At 39.6% G+C, this 23,256-nt stretch overlaps 1 protein-coding gene across 2 annotated transcripts in view; it reads right to left on the reverse strand.

The window, feature by feature from the left end:
- Positions 1-23,256, reverse strand: part of sos2 (SOS Ras/Rho guanine nucleotide exchange factor 2) — a 44,723-nt gene that overhangs the window by 8,834 nt on the left and 12,633 nt on the right. For both annotated transcript variants that reach the window (XM_023352907.1, XM_023352908.1), the window contains exons 2-15: positions 18,199-18,324; positions 17,946-18,077; positions 17,537-17,701; positions 17,250-17,456; positions 13,395-13,538; positions 12,469-12,579; positions 5,338-5,436; positions 3,984-4,111; positions 3,186-3,841; positions 3,000-3,081; positions 2,147-2,266; positions 972-1,084; positions 198-420; positions 2-121 (exon numbers count right to left, since the gene is read on the reverse strand). In XM_023352907.1, coding sequence (XP_023208675.1) covers positions 2-121; positions 198-420; positions 972-1,084; positions 2,147-2,266; positions 3,000-3,081; positions 3,186-3,841; positions 3,984-4,111; positions 5,338-5,436; positions 12,469-12,579; positions 13,395-13,538; positions 17,250-17,456; positions 17,537-17,701; positions 17,946-18,077; positions 18,199-18,324 — 2,426 coding nt within the window. The remainder of the gene's footprint in view (position 1; positions 122-197; positions 421-971; positions 1,085-2,146; positions 2,267-2,999; positions 3,082-3,185; positions 3,842-3,983; positions 4,112-5,337; positions 5,437-12,468; positions 12,580-13,394; positions 13,539-17,249; positions 17,457-17,536; positions 17,702-17,945; positions 18,078-18,198; positions 18,325-23,256) is intronic.

Consider the following 23,256-nt stretch of genomic DNA (forward strand, 5'->3'; position numbering starts at 1 on the left):
CTTCTCAAACCACAGCGTGAGGTTGGTGGTGTGGCGGATCATGCGGAGCAAGTTTGGAGAGTTCTTCTCTCGGTCCTCTTTGGTCCAGACGCTGCCCACTAGTTCTGACGGCCGGACGGCTCTGCGCATCAAGCGTTCTCGTTACTACACAAAGCCTTCTCTCAACCTTCTTCTTCTCCGTTTGTGTGGTTATCTACCTGTAGAGCTCAGACTCGATCAGAGTGAGCTGGCGGGCGATCTCTATGGGGTGAAGGGTCATGAGTTCAAAGTTCTCAATCTGGCCGGCTTTGCAGATGTGCCACTCGAAGGGAGGAGGCGAGCTCTCAAAGGTGATGTTGTGACTGACGCCGTTCGACTGGATTTGAAGCTTCCGCCTGATCACCTTATTTATGGACTCCACCCACTTTCTCATAGACTTGCCTACAAAAACAAAACAAGAAAAAGACAACTTTTTTTATTGATTCTGTGGGGGGGAAAATGGTTGTTTATTTTGTTTTTTTGTTAGTGGCCCTAATTCTCTTCCTCATTAATGTGTTTAGCGTAAAAAATAATTATATTTTGTTAAAATCAGGAGATTAGTGTAAAAATTGGGACAGAGAGGTCATGAACTTTGACTTATGGGGAAACTGGAATGCAGAAGAAAAGCTAGGTGACAATTAGCTGCAACGTAAAATCCTCTCCAACGAAAGCGAGCTTCACCTCAAAACCCCACTTGGTTTTTCACATCACATCACTTTTCCATTGTTTAATTACACAGACTGGACCCTTGAATTTCTGTCACACACAAAAACTCTCCATGCTGCTGCAAAGTGAGAGCATCAAGACTTTGAGGATCCTCACTCTGTATGTTTGTTTTTTTGTTGTTTTTTTTACTGCAGCTGAAACTAGCTCATGCTTTTGCTGAAAATCTAAACTTTTTGTTTGTATATAAATGTTAAATGGGTTCTGTTTTTTACGCTGGGCTGACCGACCTCGCAGTTGCAGTTTTTTGGTGATGTATTCCTCCAGCTGAACTCGCAGGTCTGGATTGTTCTCAAAGTCGTAGAAATGATGTTCGACCCACTGGCGAAAAACGTTGAGGACCCTGTGAAGCGTCACATATTCACAACATTAAACCCCTGCAGAGAACGTGTTCACGCTTTTAAAAACGTAACTTATAAATGACTTTTTACTGCTCCAACAGTAAAAAATACAAATTCTAAAAACATGTCAAGTAATCTCCTTATTAAAACCATTAGATAATAATCTTTGTTTTTTTTAAATAGTGAGCTAAAACAGAAAAAAGAGAAATGTTTTGCCTTTAAATCTAATCTAAAGAAATATTTTCACCTTACTGGATTATCTTACTTTATAACAGGGACACCTAACATAACAATGCGTGTGTTATTGGTGTTTTTAATATTTAATTGAGCACTAGCAGAGCATGAACATAATTTTACCATCTTCTTGTATTCCAGAGATGACTGCTGATGCATAATATTTACATCTTAGCACTTGTAGCTCTGAACAGCTCCTGTAGTCTCATTGTTTTGTGGATTAAATCCTTTACCGCAGCTGCCTTTCATTCGTTCTGTGACACTAAGAAGCTTTCAGGTTTCAAAGCTGCTAAGTAGATTATCCGTTAAACCTTTTAAGCAACTCAACTTTATTAGCAAAGTGATTTTGTGACTCGCTGAGAATATCTGGGTTCTTAATTTGAAAGAGTAAGGAAGCTAAAGAACAGCATAAGACAAAGACAGTTTCCTTTGCTGCCCTGTGAAAAGCCAGAAAACGTCTGTGTGTTAGAATAAAAACGTCCACATTACTTCAACTGAGGTGACGCAGAAAAAAAGAGAAACTAAACTAAATACAGTACCCAAAATTTGGGATTTAAATCTGTGACAACTGACTCATAAAATTGTCCAGCTGAATGAACATTTTCGCCTCACCTTACATTTTTATGAAGCAAATTAAACATAACGGCGTCCTAAACTGAGCAAATCTTCCAAGGCAAGTTTATTCAGGGAGCCGTTCAAATTACGCGTGAACATTTATTTTTTTCCAAATTGATTTTTATCACTTGAATAAATGGCATTTAGCACTTTCCACATTGCCGGAGAAACACTGAACCAAATGAGAACGACCTGTACTTGGACGACGGCTCTACCTGAGTTGGACCGGCTGCACATACTCCCTTCGGAACCGCTGGAGTTCGGCCGTCGTTGGCGGATCGCCGTTCCAGATAGCCACTTCGTCGTCGCCATTCCCTGACTCGGGGATATTAATCCTGAGAAAATATTGTGATATTTAAGACAGGAAGCAGTGAAACTGAAACATCTGGACTGTAGAGCTTTCTTTTTTCAGATTTGCGTGTTATAACCACAAGCCTCAATGTAGATCGACAAAAAACAGGAATACGTATGGAGCGGTGGTTGCATTTTATTGGATTGATTACAACTAGGGCTGAAACGACTAATAGGATTAATTGTGTTGAATCGATTATTGAAATAATCGTTGACTGAAGCACACACTCAAAAAAGGTAATTTGGTGAAAGAACAACAAACCTAGAGCTGTAACTATTAAGCTATTGATTGAATGATCTGTTTTTGCATTTTAGGCAACAAAATGTTTATTTTTTATTTGTAGAAAAATAATTGAATTATTTATTTGCATCTTTTACTGCATTTCTAATATTGTACAAAGAAAACTTAAGTGGTTAAATGAAAAACCTTCAGAATGTGTCAGTCGTCTTATCCAATTAATCAATTAATCACCAGAATAATCAACAGAATAATCAATTACTAAAATTATAGTTAGTTGGAGCTCTAATCACAACCCAATAAAATTCATTAAAGATTGTAATGTCACAACATTTTCAAGAGGTATGAATACTTTAGGAATGTACTTCAGTAAAACTAAATATGGGAAAATGGTGGTGTAAAGAGACCGCAGCAGTCAAAAGTGCGTGTGTGTGTGTGTGTGTGTGTGTTTACTGTATTTTTGCCATAGTAAACTGTACCTGTCTATAAGAAGGGTGAGCAGCTCCTGTGGTTTGCAGAATGATCGGTAGGTGGTGAGAAATGTGCGCACAAAGTTGGGATCTAAAACAAATCCAGTAGAAATATTATAATATTATATAACATAAATATAATAGAAACAACACAATAGGTTTTGTTTGTTTGGTGAATGGCCTGCAGCAGCTTACCAGCATACATGTGGTAGGTGAGCCTCTCGATGAGCTTGACCACGGTGCCGGCCTTGATGATGGGGATGCCGGTCTTGCTCTGCACTCTGTCCTCGAACACAATGTTCTCCTCCGAGTCCTGCACGGCGAACTGGTAGACCTCCGGCGAGGGCAGCCTGAGCGGACGCTGCTGCTCCTCCGTCTGCAGTATGGAGTCCAACATGCGGTCTAGTGTGGAGCGGTACTGAAGCGCCATCAGCGCCGCCATCCAGTTCGCCTTCTCCTCCGCTGTCCGTGCACAGAAAACCGCAGAGTTTTCGTCTTTGAAAATGAGTTCGAAAGCGTGCTGCAGCTCCTGGGAGTCCTCGCGGTCCACGATGCGGATCTTTCGCAGCACGAACTTCTCTTTGAGGCGGTACTCCGCGCCGCTGCCGGACCCCGGCAGCCGCGAGCTCTGATTGGCCTTGCAGCTGATCATGAGGCCGTCAAACAGGAAGTTGTGTCTCTCATGCTTGGCGCCGGCTCGTATGAGCGTCCCCTCGGTGATGAACTCGTTGCAGCACTGGCCGATATCTTTCCCCTCCCAGCCGTCGATGCTTTTCTGGATCTCGATCATTCGCTTGATGGCTAGCTGCTTGCCGCGTACCTGCCGGCTGTAGCGGCGGTAAATGGCCTCGCTGGGGGAAAAGAGAAAATCAGAAATATACCAACAAATCAAAAGGGACAATCTGGTAGCGTGACGTTTTGGTGTAAATATGTGCAATAAATGAACTCAGCCAATGTGAGGCAAGTGTTTCTATCCTGTGGGCGGTAACGTACACAGGTTTACGACGAGGCTGGTGCTTGACGTAGATGCGCTCCACGCTGGACTGCAGGTTAAGCAAGGCAGTAATCGCCTGTTTCAGACATTCTCTGTCATCTTGTTCTTTGCTACGTTCCTGAAGTTGCTGTAAAAGAGACAGAAAGAGAAACATATTTCTATAACTCTTGATGTCAATCAAAATATATGTTTGGTATGAGAAACAATGCTGCAGAAGAACAATGGTTCTTTCAACTCTAATAATCTCTAACACAATAAATAAGTTTACCTTTCAGTGCAAGAGCAGAGAATGTGATGCGTTTGATGCCAACAGGAAAAGCGTTTCAGCCTTACCTCTCACTAAGAGGCTCCGACTTTAAAAACACAACGTACCGGGGTCCGTCCTCACACAACAGTAAGACGGTGAGAGTCTTAAGCTACAACCAAAGTATCAGTGGGAAAAGCCAACTTTGAGGTGCAGAGACTTATTCTCTTAATCCTTTCAACAAAATGAGATTTGACTTCATCCAATTCATTCATTTAAAGGTTGTAAAACACAGAAGACACAAAATTTTCAAGTGTTTTTGGCCTTGTTTCTAGTGTCTATAGTACCTTGGTACAATTGAAATGAGACAAAATTAGCTTACAATCACAGTAAAAATTAGGAGGTTGTTATAAGTCGATAATTCCTTAATATTGATGAAACCGCATTGATTCAAAAAACTAGTACCTTTTCATAGATATTAAGGAATTATTGACTTAAACCAAGCTCACATCATACAAAGTTTCTTGTATGTTGGTTTGGTCATACTAGACCAAAAACACTTAGAAGATTTTGTGTTTTTGCAGTGTATTTCTGTGGCTCTACCTTACAGAGAAAACTCATGACTGATCAAAACAAAAGTGGACAAATAAAGTTTTTTTCCCCACCCAAATTATCTGGGTTATTAATCAACACCTTAATTATGAAAGGAAAATCAGAAACCGCTTGCAAAGAAAGGATTTCACTTTAGTGTTACATTTTACAGTGCAATCAATATTATTAGATCCATTATGTTTAAATAAAAAGAGAAGAGTCATCTTTGAATAATACTTAATTAATAGTTAAGATGACAAAAATATAATTTTTATATTGTATTTTAATTTTAATAGATTTTAAGGATCAGAGTTGCAGATTTTTGTCTGTTTTTAACAAACAAACTTGAATACCAAGTATTTTCTAAAGTAATAAAATCACATTTTCTCCTTTTTCATTACTGTTAAAAGTCAACCACTATATATTAGAATAAATCTATGAACTCAGCATGCAAATATCAAATCATTTTTAGAAAAGGAAACGATAAAGTGTTGTTGACGGGAATAATGAGTGCATACCTGCAGTAGCTCAAAGTAGTGCAGACAGTGGTACACTGGAACCTTCATCAGCTGGGGAAGGACATACTGAACGCACTCCTTAAAGCCTCCTGGATTAGACTGCAGACAGAAATGAAAATAGTTAGAAATGTTGGGAATGAACCAGGATGGTAATGTTTTGAACTTCTGCACAAAAAAACCCCTTAATTATCAACCACAATAAAATCAAAAAGGTGCCCAAAAGTAATTTTTATTGCACAATGTCACTTTCGTTTTCTAAATGAATTCAGACTGGTGTGTTTCCACATGACTGCAGGGAGTCGAGGACAGAAGTGAAAGCTAAGCAACTTTTCTTTTTTCTTTTTTTTTTAAAACTTGTGGATAAAATGAAAACATACAAAACACACACAGGCCATGTAAATGTTCCAGTCCACAACTGTGAGACTCCCAGAGAGCAGGACGAGCGAGCCGGCACGATAACTGTCAGGGTGGGGCCAAAGTATCCACTTTAATCTTTGATCCCCTGATAAATGACTCAGAATCAATATCCCTGTACTTAGACTCCACAGCGGCAGCTACAGCGTCTGGCTGGGGAGGAAGAGTCCGGCTCATGGAAAACAAAAGCTTCAGCTGCCTGATGCGCGTTGACGGACCGCGGGAAAACAGCGAGCAGAGAAGGAACAAAACCGCACATTTTTACTACACAGCCTGTAGGGAAATGCTGACAACGGCCTACATGTTAACAAGAATACCGTTTATTACGGTCAAATATGAAATAGTATCACGTCTTCCTGATTGAGCAGAAAAGGGCCGAGCTTTTCACATGTTGATCTTACAAGCATTTCTTTTTAAGTGCTACAAATGATCAAGCGTTTTCTGAAGTAATGCTATGTGATTGCATTTAATAAAACTACTTATTTACAAAAGGAATTCATTTGTTTGCATTTTTTAAAATATATATGTTTCTAATATTGTAATTAAGAAGCTTAAGTGGTTAAATGAAAAAAATCTGCAGAATGTGCCATGTTTAAAAATCTGATTAATCGTCAGAATAATCAATAGAATAATAGATAATTAAATTATTGGTTGCAGCCCAAACTTCTGTCTTTATTTGGTTTTCTTTTAGATTACCTTGCAGACATTTTCAAACCCAAAAACATTTTCACATTTTAACTCCATGCAACCACAAACTTGAGTCTCTTTAACTGAGATTTTATGCAACATAGAAACACAGAATTCCAAAGCGGAAAAGAAATAATAACCAGCTCAAACTTTAAGTCTCATTGTTAAGGAGGAACTGGTACGGAAATCTGGGCTGATATAGGTATCGCATATTAATATTGCTCTACGGACATTACATACATTTCAACAACATGAAAAACAACCACAGCACTGACTGCTTCAGCTAAACTCCCCAAAACCCTGAACTGCATCACTCCATCACTGCACCACATGACCAAACAAAAACCGCATGGCAGCCTCCTCCCCTGTCCTGAAACACACAAACAGCAAGAAGACGGAAATAAAACATCTGTCCTGTAAGTAGTTACTTAGACTGATAAAATGATCGAAATATCCGTTTTTTATCATCTTCTTTTTGAAACTCCTCCGTAAAGGCTGGGTTTGTGGACAGAACAACAAATAGGTGAATTTTGTGCGCGGATGATTACAGATCCTCCAGAGTTACTGATGGCCGTCTCAACTCCTCAGATTAACTACATGAAGCATTCGCTTTACTAACACACAATAGTTCTGCACTGATTTGCGTTCCTTGCATCACACTGAAGGTCGTCAGACTGAAGAAAGAAAATGTGGAAAAAGATCAAGAGGCCTTTGCTTGAAAAGCAAAACATAAGAACAAAGCTGTTTTAATGCTCCTGTCTCTTTGTGTTAATTGTCGTCACACCAGAGCATGAAGGCTGGAATCATCAAAACATCAAAACACATTTTCAACTCTACAGCGCATTAAGGTTAAGTCAAGCACAAAGAACACAACTTTTCAAATGTTGATGTTAGAGATCATTTTCAGCTGCAGATGCATCCTTTGCTACCGCTGATCAAGCATGCTATTTAGGAAATAAAATTAATATTTTCTTATTTAAAAAGGATTTAAATTAGTTTTCAGTCTTTGTGACTCGTGACGTCAGATGTTTTCAGCCTATGTGACATCAGGAGTCACAGACGTTTTCAGCCTCTGTGACTCTTGACGTCAGAAGTTTTCAGCCTCTGTGACTCGTGACGTCAGAAGTTTTTAGCCTCTGCGACATCAGGAGTCACAGACGTTTTCAGCCTCTGTGACTCTTGACGTCAGAAGTTTTCAGCCTCTGTGACTCGTGACGTCAGAAGTTTTTAGCCTCTGCGACATCAGGAGTCACAGAAGTTTTCAGCCTCTGTGACTCGTGACGTCAGAAGTTTTCAGCCTCTGTGACTCGTGACGTCAGAGGTTTTCAGCCATGTGACTCCTGACGTCAGAAGTTTTCAGCCTCTGCGACATCAGGAGTCACAGAAGTTTTCAGCCTCTGTGACTCGTGACGTCAGAAGTTTTCAGCCTCTGTGACTCGTGACGTCAGAAGTTTTCAGCCTCTGTGACATCAGGAGTCACAGAAGTTTTCAGCCTTTGCGACTCATGACGTCAGACGTTTTCAGCCTCTGTGACATCAGGAGTCACAGAAGTTTTCAGCCTCTGTGACTCGTGACGTCAGACGTTTTCAGCCTCTGTGACTCGTGACGTCAGAAGTTTTCAGCCTCTGTGACATCAGGAGTCACAGAAGTTTTCAGCCTCTGTGACTCGTGACGTCAGAAGTTTTCAGCCTCTGTGACATCAGGAGTCACAGAAGTTTTCAGCCTCTGTGACTCGTGAAGTCAGAAGTTTTCAGCCTCTGTGACTCGTGACGTCAGAAGTTTTCAGCCTCTGTGACTCGTGACGTCAGAAGTTTTCAACCTCTGTGACATCAGGAGTCACAGAAGTTTTCAGCCTCTGTGACTCGTGACGTCAGACGTTTTCAGCCTCTGTGACTCGTGACGTCAGACGTTTTCAGCCTCTGTGACATCAGGAGTCACAGAAGTTTTCAGCCTCTGTGACTCGTGACGTCAGACGTTTTCAGCCTCTGTGACTCGTGACATCAGAAGTTTTCAGCCTCTGTGACATCAGGAGTCACAGAAGTTTTCAGCCTCTGTGACTCGTGACGTCAGAAGTTTTCAGCCTCTGTGACATCAGGAGTCACAGAAGTTTTCAGCCTCTGTGACTCGTGACGTCAGACGTTTTCAGCCTCTGTGACATCAGGAGTCACAGAAGTTTTCAGCCTTTGTGACTCGTGACATCAGAAGTTTTCAGCCTTTGTGACTCGTGACATCAGAAGTTTTCAGCCTCTGTGACTCCTGACGTCAGACGTTTTCAGCCTCTGTGACTCCTGACGTCAGACGTTTTCAGCCTCTGTGACTCGTGACGTCAGAAGTTTTCAGCCTCTGTGACTCCTGATGTCAGAAGTTTTCAGCCTCTGTGACATCAGGAGTCACAGAAGTTTTCAGCCTTTGTGACTCGTGACATCAGAAGTTTTCAGCCTCTGTGACTCCTGACGTCAGAAGTTTTCAGCCTCTGTGACATCAGGAGTCACAGAAGTTTTCAGCCTTTGTGACTCGTGACGTCAGAAGTTTTCAGCCTTTGTGACGTCAGACGTTTTCAGCCTCTGTGACTCGTGACGTCAGACGTTTTCAGCCTCTGTGACATCAGGAGTCACAGAAGTTTTCAGCCTTTGTGACTCGTGACATCAGTAGTTTTCAGCCTCTGTGACTCCTGACGTCAGAAGTTTTCAGCCTCTGTGACATCAGGAGCCACAGAAGTTTTCAGCCTCTGTGACTCGTGACGTCAGAGGTTTTCAGCCTCTGTGACATCAGGAGTCACAGAAGTTTTCAGCCTCTGTGACTCGTGACGTCAGAAGTTTTCAGCCTCTGTGACATCAGGAGTCACAGAAGTTTTCAGCCTCTGTGACTCATGACGTCAGACGTTTTCAGCCTTTTTGACTCGTGACATCAGAAGTTTTCAGCCTCTGTGACTCGTGACGTCAGAAGTTTTCAGCCTTTGTGACTCGTGACGTCAGAAGTTTTCAGCCTTTGTGACTCGTGACATCAGAAGTTTTCAGCCTCTGTGACATCAGGAGTCACAGAAGTTTTCAGCCTCTGTGACTCGTGACGTCAGACGTTTTCAGCCTCTGTGACATCAGGAGTCACAGAAGTTTTCAGCCTTTGTGACTCGTGACATCAGAAGTTTTCAGCCTCTGTGACTCCTGACGTCAGACGTTTTCAGCCTCTGTGACTCGTGACGTCAGAAGTTTTCAGCCTCTGTGACTCGTGACGTCAGAAGTTTTCAGCCTCTGTGACTCCTGATGTCAGAAGTTTTCAGCCTCTGTGACATCAGGAGTCACAGAAGTTTTCAGCCTTTGTGACTCGTGACATCAGAAGTTTTCAGCCTCTGTGACTCCTGACGTCAGAAGTTTTCAGCCTCTGTGACATCAGGAGTCACAGAAGTTTTCAGCCTTTGTGACTCGTGACGTCAGAAGTTTTCAGCCTTTGTGACGTCAGACGTTTTCAGCCTCTGTGACTCGTGACGTCAGACGTTTTCAGCCTCTGTGACTCGTGACGTCAGACGTTTTCAGCCTCTGTGACATCAGGAGTCACAGAAGTTTTCAGCCTTTGTGACTCGTGACATCAGTAGTTTTCAGCCTCTGTGACTCCTGACGTCAGAAGTTTTCAGCCTCTGTGACATCAGGAGCCACAGAAGTTTTCAGCCTCTGTGACTCGTGACGTCAGAAGTTTTCAGCCTCTGTGACATCAGGAGTCACAGAAGTTTTCAGCCTCTGTGACTCGTGACGTCAGACGTTTTCAGCCTTTTTGACTCGTGACATCAGAAGTTTTCAGCCTCTGTGACTCCTGACGTCAGACGTTTTCAGCCTCTGTGACATCAGGAGTCACAGAAATTTTTCAGCCTTTGTGACTCGTGACGTCAGACGTTTTCAGCCTTTGTGACTCGTGACGTCAGACGTTTTCAGCCTCTGTGACATCAGGAGTCACAGAAATTTTTCAGCCTTTGTGACTCGTGACGTCAGAAGTTTTCAGCCTCTGTGACTCGTGACGTCAGACGTTTTCAGCCTCTGTGACTCATGACGTCAGACGTTTTCAGCCTCTGTGACATCAGGAGTCACAGAAATTTTTCAGCCTTTGTGACTCGTGACGTCAGACGTTTTCAGCCTTTGTGACTCGTGACATCAGACGTTTTCAGCCTCTATGACTCGTGACGTCAGAAGTTTTCAGCCTCTGTGACTCGTGACGTCAGAAGTTTTCAGCCTCTGTCTCCTGAAATTGTGTTCTGCAGTCTGAACAGGCAAACAACCTAAAAGTGTCCTACATGCGCAGTAGAGGGCGCAGTAGCGTCAGCGGTCTCAGTTTTCTCCCAACCGCCATAAAAAGAAGAAGTGCTCAGTGTTCAGACTGTCATGAAAAGATCAGATACAGGTCGAATTACGTAAAAAAAAAAGAAATCAGAATTGGGTCACTCCTGGCTGCAGTGTGAACCGCTCATCAAGCATGATATTTAGGAAATAAAATTAATATTTTCTCATTTAAAAAGGATTTGAATTAATTCCTTATTTGTATATTTCAGTGTATTTCTGATTGCATAAAAAATTCTTAAATAAAAAAAAATATTTTTTAAGATAGTAATCAGAATTATAACTAAAATAACCTTTAGTTGAACATGAAAGTTTAAGTAATAGAACATATTCTTTGTTCTACTTATTGTCATGAAACAACCACAATCTTCAGCATGTTTTATTTGTGGTTTTATGATGGAACAACGTAAAGCAGGGCCTAATTGTGAAATGGGAGGAAAAGGATACATGTTTTAAAAAATCTCTACAAATAAAAGAAATCTTGAAGACAGTCAACCCCTCTCTACTCTGATGGCTCTAAATAAAATCGATTGCCATGCACTTGCCTTGAAAAGCCATCAAAGTCGTAACTTTAGAAGAAAAAATAATGCATGCATTTCAAAATGTTACAAAATTTGAAAAGTGTGGGTATTTTTTGCCTAATTTTTAAAGCTTTAGGTGTTTATTTCCACGTCGTAATTATGTACTATTCTTTGTTGGCCTTTCAGAGAACATCCCAATAAAACACTTTGTTTGTATACCAATGTGTGACAAAATGCTTTCGCCTGTGTGACAGTTTTTCTTTAATTAGCATCAATACAACAACGTAAAATTAAAAGCATATTTTTAACTCCCCGTGCTCACCGCCTCTAATGTGAAGCCTGCGTGAAAATAAACACTGGGTGTGAATATTCGGGGCATGGCGGCTGCAGTGTTGACCTAACTGGGGTCTGACTGGTGGTAAACACAGCAAGGCCTCAATCTGAGCCACAACACCGTTGAAGTACACACAGTCTGCTGTTCTCCTTTTTACTTCAATAGGCGCTTAGCGGCATGAAAAGATACAGCGAGAGCTCCATTTATATACATATATATATATATACACAATAAATGAGAAGTAGGCATTTCGGTTTAAAGGCTTGAAATGAGCAGAAAATTGGCCTGTTTTGTAAATACTGCTACAGTAAGTGGGGTTAAAACCCTGCGATGCTTCACTTAGCCACAATAGTTTCTAGCCTGAGAAAACAACAGCAAATATTTCATCTTCAAAGGCTGCCAAACTGCACCCCACCGGGCCCATTTCAATGCTATTCTCGCGAGGAATGTCCAAATAAAACAAAAACGGCAGCAGAGAATCAAGTGTGCACACACAGGACCCTGAATATGTCATGACATGCCTTCAAACCATATTTTAGCCGAGCTCAGATCAAAACAGAAGCAGGAACGAATGCCGAGTGTGAACGCTACCGGCGTGTTTTTGGGAAGCAGCTGGGAAATAAGCAACTTTAAGATGCAAGTTCAAACAGCAAAATTAGTTTTTATGAAATGACCGATAAGTATTCAGCAGGTAATGTTGTCCCCTTCAAATTAAAAACATGACACTTCAGCTTTAATGACGGGGACTTATAGTAAAGATGCATTCATAAAAAACTTTTTTCAGTTTTTTATGAATGCAGATAGAAAAATTTTAATGTTCTGTGAGTGGATGAGCGCCGGTTCAAAACCTCACCCCGAAGTGTTGGCGAACTGTTTGCCTCTGCATCATTTCATGGAAGTGCTCATTGAATTTCTTGCCAAGAATGTCCTGAGACAGGGTCTCGTACGGGTCAAACGCCTGCTCCTGCAAACACACAGAACGAGCCAGAGCATTACTAATCAAAACACAGCCATTCACGCAGAAATGACCCGCTGGTGTAAAACTGAACAACTCATGCTGTCATTATATTTAGTCATTTGCGCTTTCTAATGCATAAATAGTGAGAAAGCAAACATTACATTTCATTATTGGCCTTCATTTTGGTAATTGCTGACCGAAATGTTGGCTTTTAACAAACAAATCTTAGACGTAATTTGTAAGCCAATATAAAATATGTATATTTTCACAGGTACATAGCTTTTATTTGCTCTATTAAAACTCAAAGCTGGAAGAGTTTCCAGAAAATATCTCTATTTTGCTTGAACAAAAACATGAAAAACAAGCTAAAAAAGATGTTATGAAACAGAATTTTATGCTTCTTGGTGGGAGTAGGTGATACAAGTTTGGGATTTTATTACAATTTTTTGTGATGACAAAAATTTGTGATAAACCTATTACTAATCCCCAAATTAGTAATAGGTTTAAAAGCCTATAACTAATTATTTTTTGGTAACTATATGGCTGCATGGCACGCATTCATAGCTCCACAAACACAAATATTGTTTTTGAAAAACCAATACCATATACTTAAATACTTCGAATTAATATGACTAAACTGCACACGGTAACTGCATTTAATCATATTTTAAATTTTACAGATATTTATAGATGCTCTAATGATACAAGCTGGAGAAAAGCGTAAAAAAACAAAAACATTTCTGGTCATATTGTCAGTTTTTTTTAAATTATCATCAGTAACCGACAACAATAACCGTTTCCTGATAAACGATGCATGTTACCTCTGCTAGGTCTTCAAAGCAGCTGCCCACCAGCGGATGAGGACTGCCGTCAGCAGTCATCTCCACCGCGTCCTCGATCAGACCCAGAAGCTTCACGGTCAGCTCGTGGATGTCCAAGATGTTGCTGAAGATCACTTCGACATCCTGCAACATCAACAACGGAAACTGGTGAGCTGTGTCAAGATTTGTTGAATGCTTGGCAATTGATCATGATATTGCAGTGATAATTCAATGTATATTGGGCACTTATAGTAAACATACACCTCTGTCCAGTCTTTCCTGTTAGTATTTTTGTTAAATTTGAGGTTATTAAGTTCATCCTCTCCCCTTCTACAAAATGTGATCACAACTTGCTTGAACATCAATTGACAACAAAAGAAATAATTGATATTTAAATAAAAATGAGCTCAGACATCTTTCCAAGTGAGGTTGTTGGTGATAATATGACATTATCAATGCATGACTGTTACAGGCCGTCTGCTGGAAAGCCATTTCTAAATTAAGTCCAAGGCAGTCCATTTCTACCGGAGTTCAACAGGGTCAGAGTGCATCTGAATGCTTAATCAGCCATTAGCTCCCCCCCCTTCTTTAAATTACTACCATTATAAATATGGGCCATTAAAAATGTGACCTTTAACCCTCAAGTAATCTTTACATTAGTGTGACAAGTAGCTTTGGTGTGACAATTCAAATGTCAAATATTTACAATATATTATTTCTTTTTAGAGCATCAATAAGCTAAAAACGGTCGTGCCAGCATAAAACGTGAAGCTAATGTTTATTATTAAAGTGAGATTCTAACGGTTTCCCCCACAGGACTGCTCTGTATTAACATCATCTCTCTTCCGATTGTCTCGTCCCTGCAGGACAATGGATCTAACAGTATGATGCTGCCATTATCAGGTTTCAGAGCGACACGGGCCACTAACAGCACTTTGGAAACGGGTGAAAAAAAGTTCACTGCTGGTCTCCATCTGAGCAGAGCACCTTCATCACGTTTACTGTTCTCCCTGAACAACTATTAGCAAATTGCAAAATTCACTAGAGCTGAAATGATTAATCGTGATCAATCGATTATTGAACTAATTTAGTAATTAATTCATTAATAATTGGAGTAAATACAGAAAGATAAGTAAATTAGGTCAAAACATATATATATATATATATATATATATATATATATACACACACACATTTGCATTTTAAGATAAAAATAACTTTTGTCTGTCAATATGTTTTACCCAAAACTCCTCAAGTGGCAATTTCTTTACATTCGCCAGGTTGAAATTCACTCAAGAAATGCTATGTTTTTGCAATTTAGGCAATAAAATGTTTATTTTCTTACTTAAAAAAGGAAGTGGATTATTTGTTTATTTACATCTTTTAATGCATTTCTAATATTGCATAGAAACGACCTAAGTAGCTCAATAAAAAATCTGCAGAATGTGCCTATTTTTTTTGGTCAGATTAATCACCAGATTAATCCGATTAATCTGGTTTTTCCATTACTTTCAAAAGTGGATTTCTTCTCGTCTCTCTCCTGTAGAGTCTGATAATAAACAACAGCCTGGCGCATATTCCAAAGAGAATAATCACTGCAGAAGAAGGGGACTCTAAAATTGGACCAAGTGTTTACAGACTGCTGAAGTCTTAAAAAGCAGCTCTGCCACGCCATTATTTAACCGAAGCGCTTTCTCGACGTCTCCGAGTAACGCTCAAGATGATGCCGCATTTCAACAGACATAACTGAGGTTATTCTGGCGAGGGATGCAGATGTTGTTCCTGTCTCAACTTAATTACACGTTCAGTGTTCCTCTGGGCCTCACATAGGTTTACGCTCCTCACCCAAATGATACCACAAATTACCCAACCCAAAATATGCAAAGCCACAGCAATCCACGAAACTCAACTTTCCACTAAGTTCTTCTAAACCTGTACACACTGCACTCAATTTTTTTCTTCTTCAACTGTACTTATCCTTATATGTTTGGAGGAATTTAGCGCTTGAGCCCCATATTAGCCTCGGGAGAAAGAGAGAGAGACGACTTGAAGCAGCAAAACAAGAGTTTGTTGCAATCATTGTGTAAACGGAGTGACTCGTGATTGGAAAGGCAGTCCTTAGAAAACACAAATTTGACAATAATTAGAATCCGTGCTATCAAGTTCTTAGCTGAGAACAGAAAAATCCCAATTTTGTAATGGTGAAGGGATGTTTTTTCCACAAAATAAGCCTGTAAGGAAAGCATTTTTGGAAGTTTCAAGTGACTTTTTGATACTAATTCCCAGTTAACAGATTAGAAAGTCGAAGTTTTAATCTTTAAATGATCTTAGAGTGGATTTGGCTTAAATTGTTTGATATTTGGATGTGTGTCTGAATAAGCTTGCTCTGCAGTAAGCTGCTCACAAGTACTTGCCTGAAATGAAGAGGAGTAACAATTTCAAATTTGTGAAGCTTTTGGAATGAATTGGTGGGTCTTTTCTAGAAATATTAACGGATTTTCCTCTTTATGTTTTAGATCTTATTTTTTCTGTACCATTTAATCCGCCCCTTTACATGCATAATAGTAGAATTAGAAGTGAAAAGTGTAAAAACAGTCACCATGGGAATGAATGTCATTAATTTTGGACCTTAAATGATGTGTTTTAATTGTTTCTCTCCAGGGTTGAAAAATTACACAACTGATTATATACATTTCAGTAATAATAACTGGCTGAAAAAATGTAAATTTATTGTGCATTTTCTCCAATAAACAAGATCAAAACTCTACATGTAGACTAAACTAATTACATCATAAAATATTTGTCCTTGGGCAACCACTTGTTTTTTGTGGCCAAAAATAAACATTTAGCATAACGCTAGCTAGATTTTTGACATCTCCTAGTAAAACTAGTGGTTATTTTTCTATTTCAGTCTTCTCTTTGAACGTAAAAAGGAGTTCCCTTTTTAACCATACTGGTGGAGAGAGTTTTATTTCTATTTATTTTCTATTTAAATGACTTGTAATTTCACACTTGTGTTATAAATGTTATATTCATGTTTGTTAAAATTTTACATTTTAGATGGGAGTAGCTTGTCAACATAAAAGCAATCTTCTGTGGGGGATCAGTAAGGCATCTGATTCTGCCCAAGTTTTAACCCGTCTGAGCCAAACTGGCAACCCACGATCCTCAGGAGTCACGGAGGGAACCACAGAGGATCAGGCCTGCTGGAACACCAATGTCTAAAGAAGAGTCAGTTTTCCAATAGAAAAATGTTTTATGGTCATATATCAACATATATTTGGTTACATGGTCATAATGAGAGGAAATGTGATTAGAGAACTGTCAAACATGGTGGTGGTTGCATCATGCCGAGGCGCAGTTTTACCATCAGTGGTATTCGTGCATTGCACAAAATGGATGGAACCATTATTATTATTATTATTATTATTATTATTATTATTATTATTGTGCTCCAATAGTATAGATCTGAACTGGGTTATGAATGAATGAAGCATGAACTACCAGTCTGACCATTTAGAGTGGAGAAATATCCAGCTTGAACTATACCTGAAACTTCATTATACCTAGAAAAAGTATGTTGTCATGGGAAGTGTAGTTTGATAAAAGATATTTAATCAAATATTAGTAGGGATGCATTTCTGTATATGAGAGTGTGTGTACAATTTTGAGAATGAGTGGTGTAGAAAAAAAAAAAAACCCAAATAAATTCAAATTTGTGGATCCAATATGAACCGGACTGTCGCCGTTTGTTGTAGCTGTTTCAAAAGTAAGTAAGCCCTTCAAAGGATGTGAGAAATGCCTTTAAAAAGCAGCATTACGATGTTTCCATCATCAGCTTAATGTCCTCCTCACCTCATCTGTGAAGACTTTGGGGTGGGACAGGAAATGGTTCCGGAACACTTTAATAATCAGATCGAGCTCCCGCAGATACTGCCGCTCCTCTGCAATTTCAAGCTTCACCAGTTCATCATACGAAAGCTCCGAGAGCGACAAAGGCTCCTCGGTGAACTGCGACATCACGCCGATGTCCTCCTCCTGGTCGAACATGTCCATCAACACCTGAACGCAGAGACACGAAACGGAACCAATCAGCGAGAGGCGAGTGAATGCAGTCGCTCCTTCCTCAACGATATCCCCACCTTGTCTGCACACATGGAGACCTTGATGTCCTGTTGGGTGATTTCATAGTGCCGAATGTTGCCGACGTAGTTGCCGGCCAGTTTGAGTATATCTGCTGATATGTATTCAAGTACTGCCACGATGTACAGGGACACATGGTAGTCCACCTTGTAGCCAAGAACCTCCTGATTGGAGAAAAAACAAAACACATCAGACGAAGCAAAGCACGTGAGCCAAAGCAGCCAAAGGTTTGTTCGAGATCATGTTAAGCGTCTGTCTGAACATGCAGGGTGACGGCTTACTCCGAGGCAATGTCATTAGACAAGTTGCCAGAACTACCACCTAAACTAGATAAACATTTCTAGTCCACTGAGGAAGTGGAAAGGGACAGAAAAGGGAGAGAGAGAGGTCAGCTCTGTGAGTCTTTACCTTAAGCAATGGGTGTATTTTGTCCACAGGGAGAAGCAAGGGGCTTCTTCTCTTACGTTTCTCAATAGCTGCCTGGGCGTCGTTAATTGCCCACTTATCTATAGGGTGGGGAAAGGTTTTCTGCACACGTTCCTGTCGAGAGGGGAGGCAAGGAGATTCTTCATAGTAAGAGGACGGACACGAGCCTTTTATGTATTAAAAGTTTCCGTCTTTAAAACAGAAATTACCAGGAGAGAGGAAGCAAAGGTCATACCTCTACATCCTGCACTGTGCGAGGCTGGGCCACACACAGCATGTTGAGCAGCTGCAGGATCAGCTCTTCAATGTGCTGCAGGGCATCCTCCTTTGCTTTCAGGGTTGGGTGGACCTGCTCCTGTACCTGAAAGTGTGAGACAAGAAGGAGAAAGAGACGGTGAGTGGCAGATTTAGCAATCCAGACTGAAATGCTCAACATTAGCTTTCAGGGTGAGACAGGCTGTAAAGAAGTATAAAACTTTGAACAGATTGAAGTTGGGAATCATCAAAAAGATTCCCAATGCATCATATTCGAATTAGACCAACAAAGTATTTAGATATTTAGTCTTATATTAAATATTAATAGAGAAAATAATTCAACTGGCTAGAGGAATGGACTGCTTTTTAGCTTTATTGGCCAGTTGGGAACTCCTTATTTTGACTGACAACCTTCTTTGATACGGATCCTGTTACCAAGTGAAGAAAACTCAAGGTTACCTCTTCTAAGACGATCCTAAAAAATTAGTTCAAAAGAATCAAGACATTTGGGAATAGCTAAAGAGTTAATAATTTTCTGCTACATGTTAAGACAAGTCTGTGGTTTATTTATGCTGCAAAAGCACAAGAGAGACGGCAAAACTTTTAGCGCCCAACAGGAAGGTTTATCAAATCTGTAAAGTTATTCTAGAGTCCTGCACAGCATTTCTGCAAGAGGTCTGCCGCCACGTACAGCTGTGGGAACATCCTGACAAACACAATAAACTAACAAAAAAGGTACTTTGTTACAACAGTTATATTTAGGAGTCCAAATGTACTGCTACACAAAAGGTAACAACATTCATACATATTTTGAAACAAGTTTTATTTGTTGCTTTATTTTGAGCCATATAAAAGACTAAAATGCATATTATACCTCTAAAGAGAGGAACAGAGAAATATGTAGCTACACTGAAATATATACAGTAAATGTACATACATCAAGTCATCCAATTCATCTTTTACATAACTGTGTATTTAGACAAACAAGAGTGCATTTACCTCGAAGAGGAGTGAGAAGATAATAAACTTATTTACTCCCACTCCTCATTCATATCGAAATTGTGTGGTTGTCACTGTAATTTCAGATTTAGTAATTTGTTATGTATGTATGTTTTTCATGATGCATTTTCTTGTTAATACCACTGATGTCTCTCATATTGTCATAACCAATTCAATATTGTACTTATATATTTTATGTGATTTATTAATGATATATTTTTAATTATGAATACAATTATATTTAGTAATTCTATTAAGGTTTTGGTGCAAGTCCATTTTTAATGAGTTCATGAAACTAACAATAGATGTATCACACAGCAACCAATTGCTGCAAAATTAGCTCTTTATTGATAATTGATGCAATAATTATTCATTCTTGTCTATTTTTTTGCCAAGTGCACTGTTGTGAAAAAGCTTTATATGAACACATGGAACTGAATAATTTCTTCAGGTTTACTCAGACTCGGCTACATCCCAAAATGTATAATTCCCAAAAAGATAAACTGGTTATTTGAATATTTACAAAAATTTCCATTTCTACTCATATTTTTGACACATTTCTTAATGTACAGCAATGAAGCTGAAATAAAATATTTGTAGAACTAAAAACCATAACAAGCAAAAAAAAAAGGCCAGAAAGAATCAACGCAATTTAATCTGAATGCATGGAAAGACGAGGAGAATCTCTCATTTAGAGTGTTTCTGCCACAACAGAAGTAATATTGTTTGTACTGTGTATACTTTCATAATGAACATGAAACAAAAGCTTTGGTTATAGCATTTAAACTACTCCATGTGGAACTACCAGGTAAAGGGGGTGTGGTTATGGATGCATCCAGGCGTGAAGGTGTGGCTTCCTCAGGTCTGAAATTGCAAAGAAATGAACATCCCACAAATGCCTTCCAGCCTCCCAAAAGTTGTCGTCATCTGGGCTGTGCCCTCGTGCAGGAATGCAGTCGGTTGAGATGCTAATATAGCACCCAAAGGAGACTTCAAGGAGAAAAAAATACCATGGGAAAAAAAAACAGAGAAGAGGGTTTGATATTTACTCTCACCTTGCAACAGGAAGATTAACAACCATTGACTACGCAAATGATACACCGTTCTACATTATGATGTCACCAGGTGACTCTAAACCTATCCAATCATTGAACAGATGCTTAGAACAAATCAACCTGTGCATGTCCCATAACTTTTCTCGAGCTGAACAAAAACCCCCCCCAAAAAACTGATTATCTGTAGACCTAAAGAGGAACGCACAGCTTCAGTTATTACAACTGAAAACCAGCAATCAGGTCCAACACTTACGTGTAGTGATGGACTGATCTGAACCTTCAGAGCCACATAAAGAGAGTAACAAAGTCAGCCTTCTATTTCCAGGGTTAGCGGACTAAAATCCCAGAAAGATCCAGAGAAACTCATTCATGCGTTTATCTTTAATCGTATTGATTACTGCAACAGCGTCTTCACAGGTCAGCCTAAAAAAGTGAATGAAACAGCTGCAGCTGATACAGCTGCAGTGGGAGCCTTGTAACGTTGGAGCTACAAGGCTCCAACGTTCTGCTCTGCTGAACAGAACGTTCTGTTCTGCTGCTGATACAGAACAGAACGTTCTGTATCAGCAGCGTTCTGATATAGAACGCTGCTGCTCATGTTCTGACTAAAACCAGGAAGACAGAGCATATTACACCATTTCTAAAGTCCCTACACTGGCTCCCTGTAGCTCAGAGGATAGACTTTAGACTACTGCTGTTGGTTTAAAAATCACTGAACGCAGGGTTTCCACCTGTGTATTATAAGCCTGACAGGCCACCAGGCTTTACTTGTGCCCCCACCAGACTTGGCACTGCTTATTTATTTAAGTCTTTTTCAAATGTTTGCATTTTTTAAGACTTTATAGTTGGTGTTCTGATATTAATCTTCCAATAACCCAATTATCAAGTAATATTTTAAAATATCTTGTCAACTTTAAACATTTTTAACTCAAAAACACTACGGACTGCTGGCTGTATGACTGACCTAGTGCCCAACCACCGGTTAGCAAGTTTAGCAAGTTTTCTGGGGGAAACTTTACAAATTAATTTGTAATGTAATTTGTCATTTGTAAAATGATGTAATTTAATCATCCAAATTACATTTGGATGGCACTCACCAAAATGTAATGTATGTTACTGGTTTCTCAATAATAACTGTATGATGTTTTTATATTTTTGTGCTTTTTTGACGTAAAGCATTTTGAACTGCCTTGTTCCTGAATGGTGCTACGCAATTAAACTTGACTTACAAAAACCTGTTGCTTTAGATTTGTAACTAAAGCGACAGTTACAAATCTGTAGACATACTGACTGTATGTCAGTCTGTTGAACTGTCATACAGTTCAACAGAACATCATAAAGACAAAACACCGACATTGAAACGAAGGATTAGTAAAATGTTCAGAGGTCACCACTGACTGGGCTTTGAGCATTCTTGCCCTCTGAGTTAACGGCGATGCAGCGAGGAGCAGGATGTCCTTTCTGTCTATAGTTTGCAATTTGTTGATTGAGATAAAATAACAGAATGTGGAATTTCACAGCGATTACACATCATCTGTTTAGATTTATAACTTGGTAACTACACTAAGATGCTTCTTAAAACAAGAGCTGGAAACACTGAAACCACAGTTTGAGGCCTTGTTGCTCGTCATTACTGTTTTGATGCACACTCACAAGACCTTCTTGCTATAAATAAGCCACGAGTGTAAACTGTACTGGGAAAGAAATAGATATCAAAGGGGGAAGTAGGTTATGAGATAGATTCTTTCAACCCTAAACGGTCACTTGACTAAATTTCACAGGACACCAGGAGCTGTGAGTCACCGCGCTGAGTGGAGGCACGGGGGAAATCCCCGGAGTTTCACAGAATCATTGTCTCGTTTCTCACAGGCCCGCGACTGACAAGTGGTGTCTATCTACAACAACATCAGGATGGGAGACAAAGGAACCGTAATGCTTGAAACCGAAAGTGGTGGAAAGTGATTTCAAACAAATACATAAGCCGTGACGGAGCTGAAAGGTATGCCGACCGAGATTCTGCAGAAGCTCCCACTACTTAAACCTTTTTAGAAGAGAATATGCAAGATATTTAGGTATTACCAAGAAACAAAGTATTTACTAAGGGAACTTTGACAGCTACAACTTTAATCAGCCTCTTAAAACAAACAACTTAAAGGCTATTGCATCGAGAAAATTAATTATGTACCTTTTTTTTTAAGGTTGATGGATTTAAAAAAGGTAAAATATCATACACAAGCTGCCATCAGGACAGCTAAATGGAGGAATTAACCATTTAGGGTTAACCTATTAGACCATTAATCATGGTCTAATAGGAATATTTACACAACAGCTGAAGCTTGCAGCATCTTGCTAAAAATATAGTTTGAGCACTTAAATATGAAAAGCAGCCAGAGATAAAACAGGAACTGACCATAGTAAGAAAAAATAGTTTGTAAATGGAAAAACCGATTAAAATAAATAAAAAAGAAACTGACAAAAGCAACAGGTTGACTACTTTGGTCAAACATGTAGAAATAAGCTGCAGAAAACCTTTCACAAGGTTCAGAAAGTGTAATCAGGTTTTCTAAATATAATGTAAAATGAATAATACAGCAAGATGTCGCTCAGATCACAAAGTGTAGAATTAGACTGGCAGATCTGCCTTTATGTCACTGATCCCCAATTGAAATTTTTTCCAATATTAGGACCGATGCAGATATTGATAACCCTTTCAAGGCTTTCCCCAGAAAACTTGCTAAGCCTGGTGGTTGGGCAGTCATTCATCCAGAGGCCTGCCGTGTTTTTGAGTTAAAAAATGTTTAAAGTCGACAGGAAATTTGAAAATATCACTTGATAATTATGTGTCATTGAAAGACTAGTAGATTAATACCTGAACAGCAAATATAAAGCCTTGAAAATGCAAACATTTTAAAGACTTAAAAATGAGTACTGCTTAGTCTGGCGGGCCACCAAGTAAAGCCTGGTGGCCCACCAGGCTGATAATA

This window comes from Xiphophorus maculatus, chromosome 19, assembly GCF_002775205.1.
Source record: "Xiphophorus maculatus strain JP 163 A chromosome 19, X_maculatus-5.0-male, whole genome shotgun sequence".
Classification (NCBI taxonomy): domain Eukaryota; kingdom Metazoa; phylum Chordata; class Actinopteri; order Cyprinodontiformes; family Poeciliidae; genus Xiphophorus; species Xiphophorus maculatus.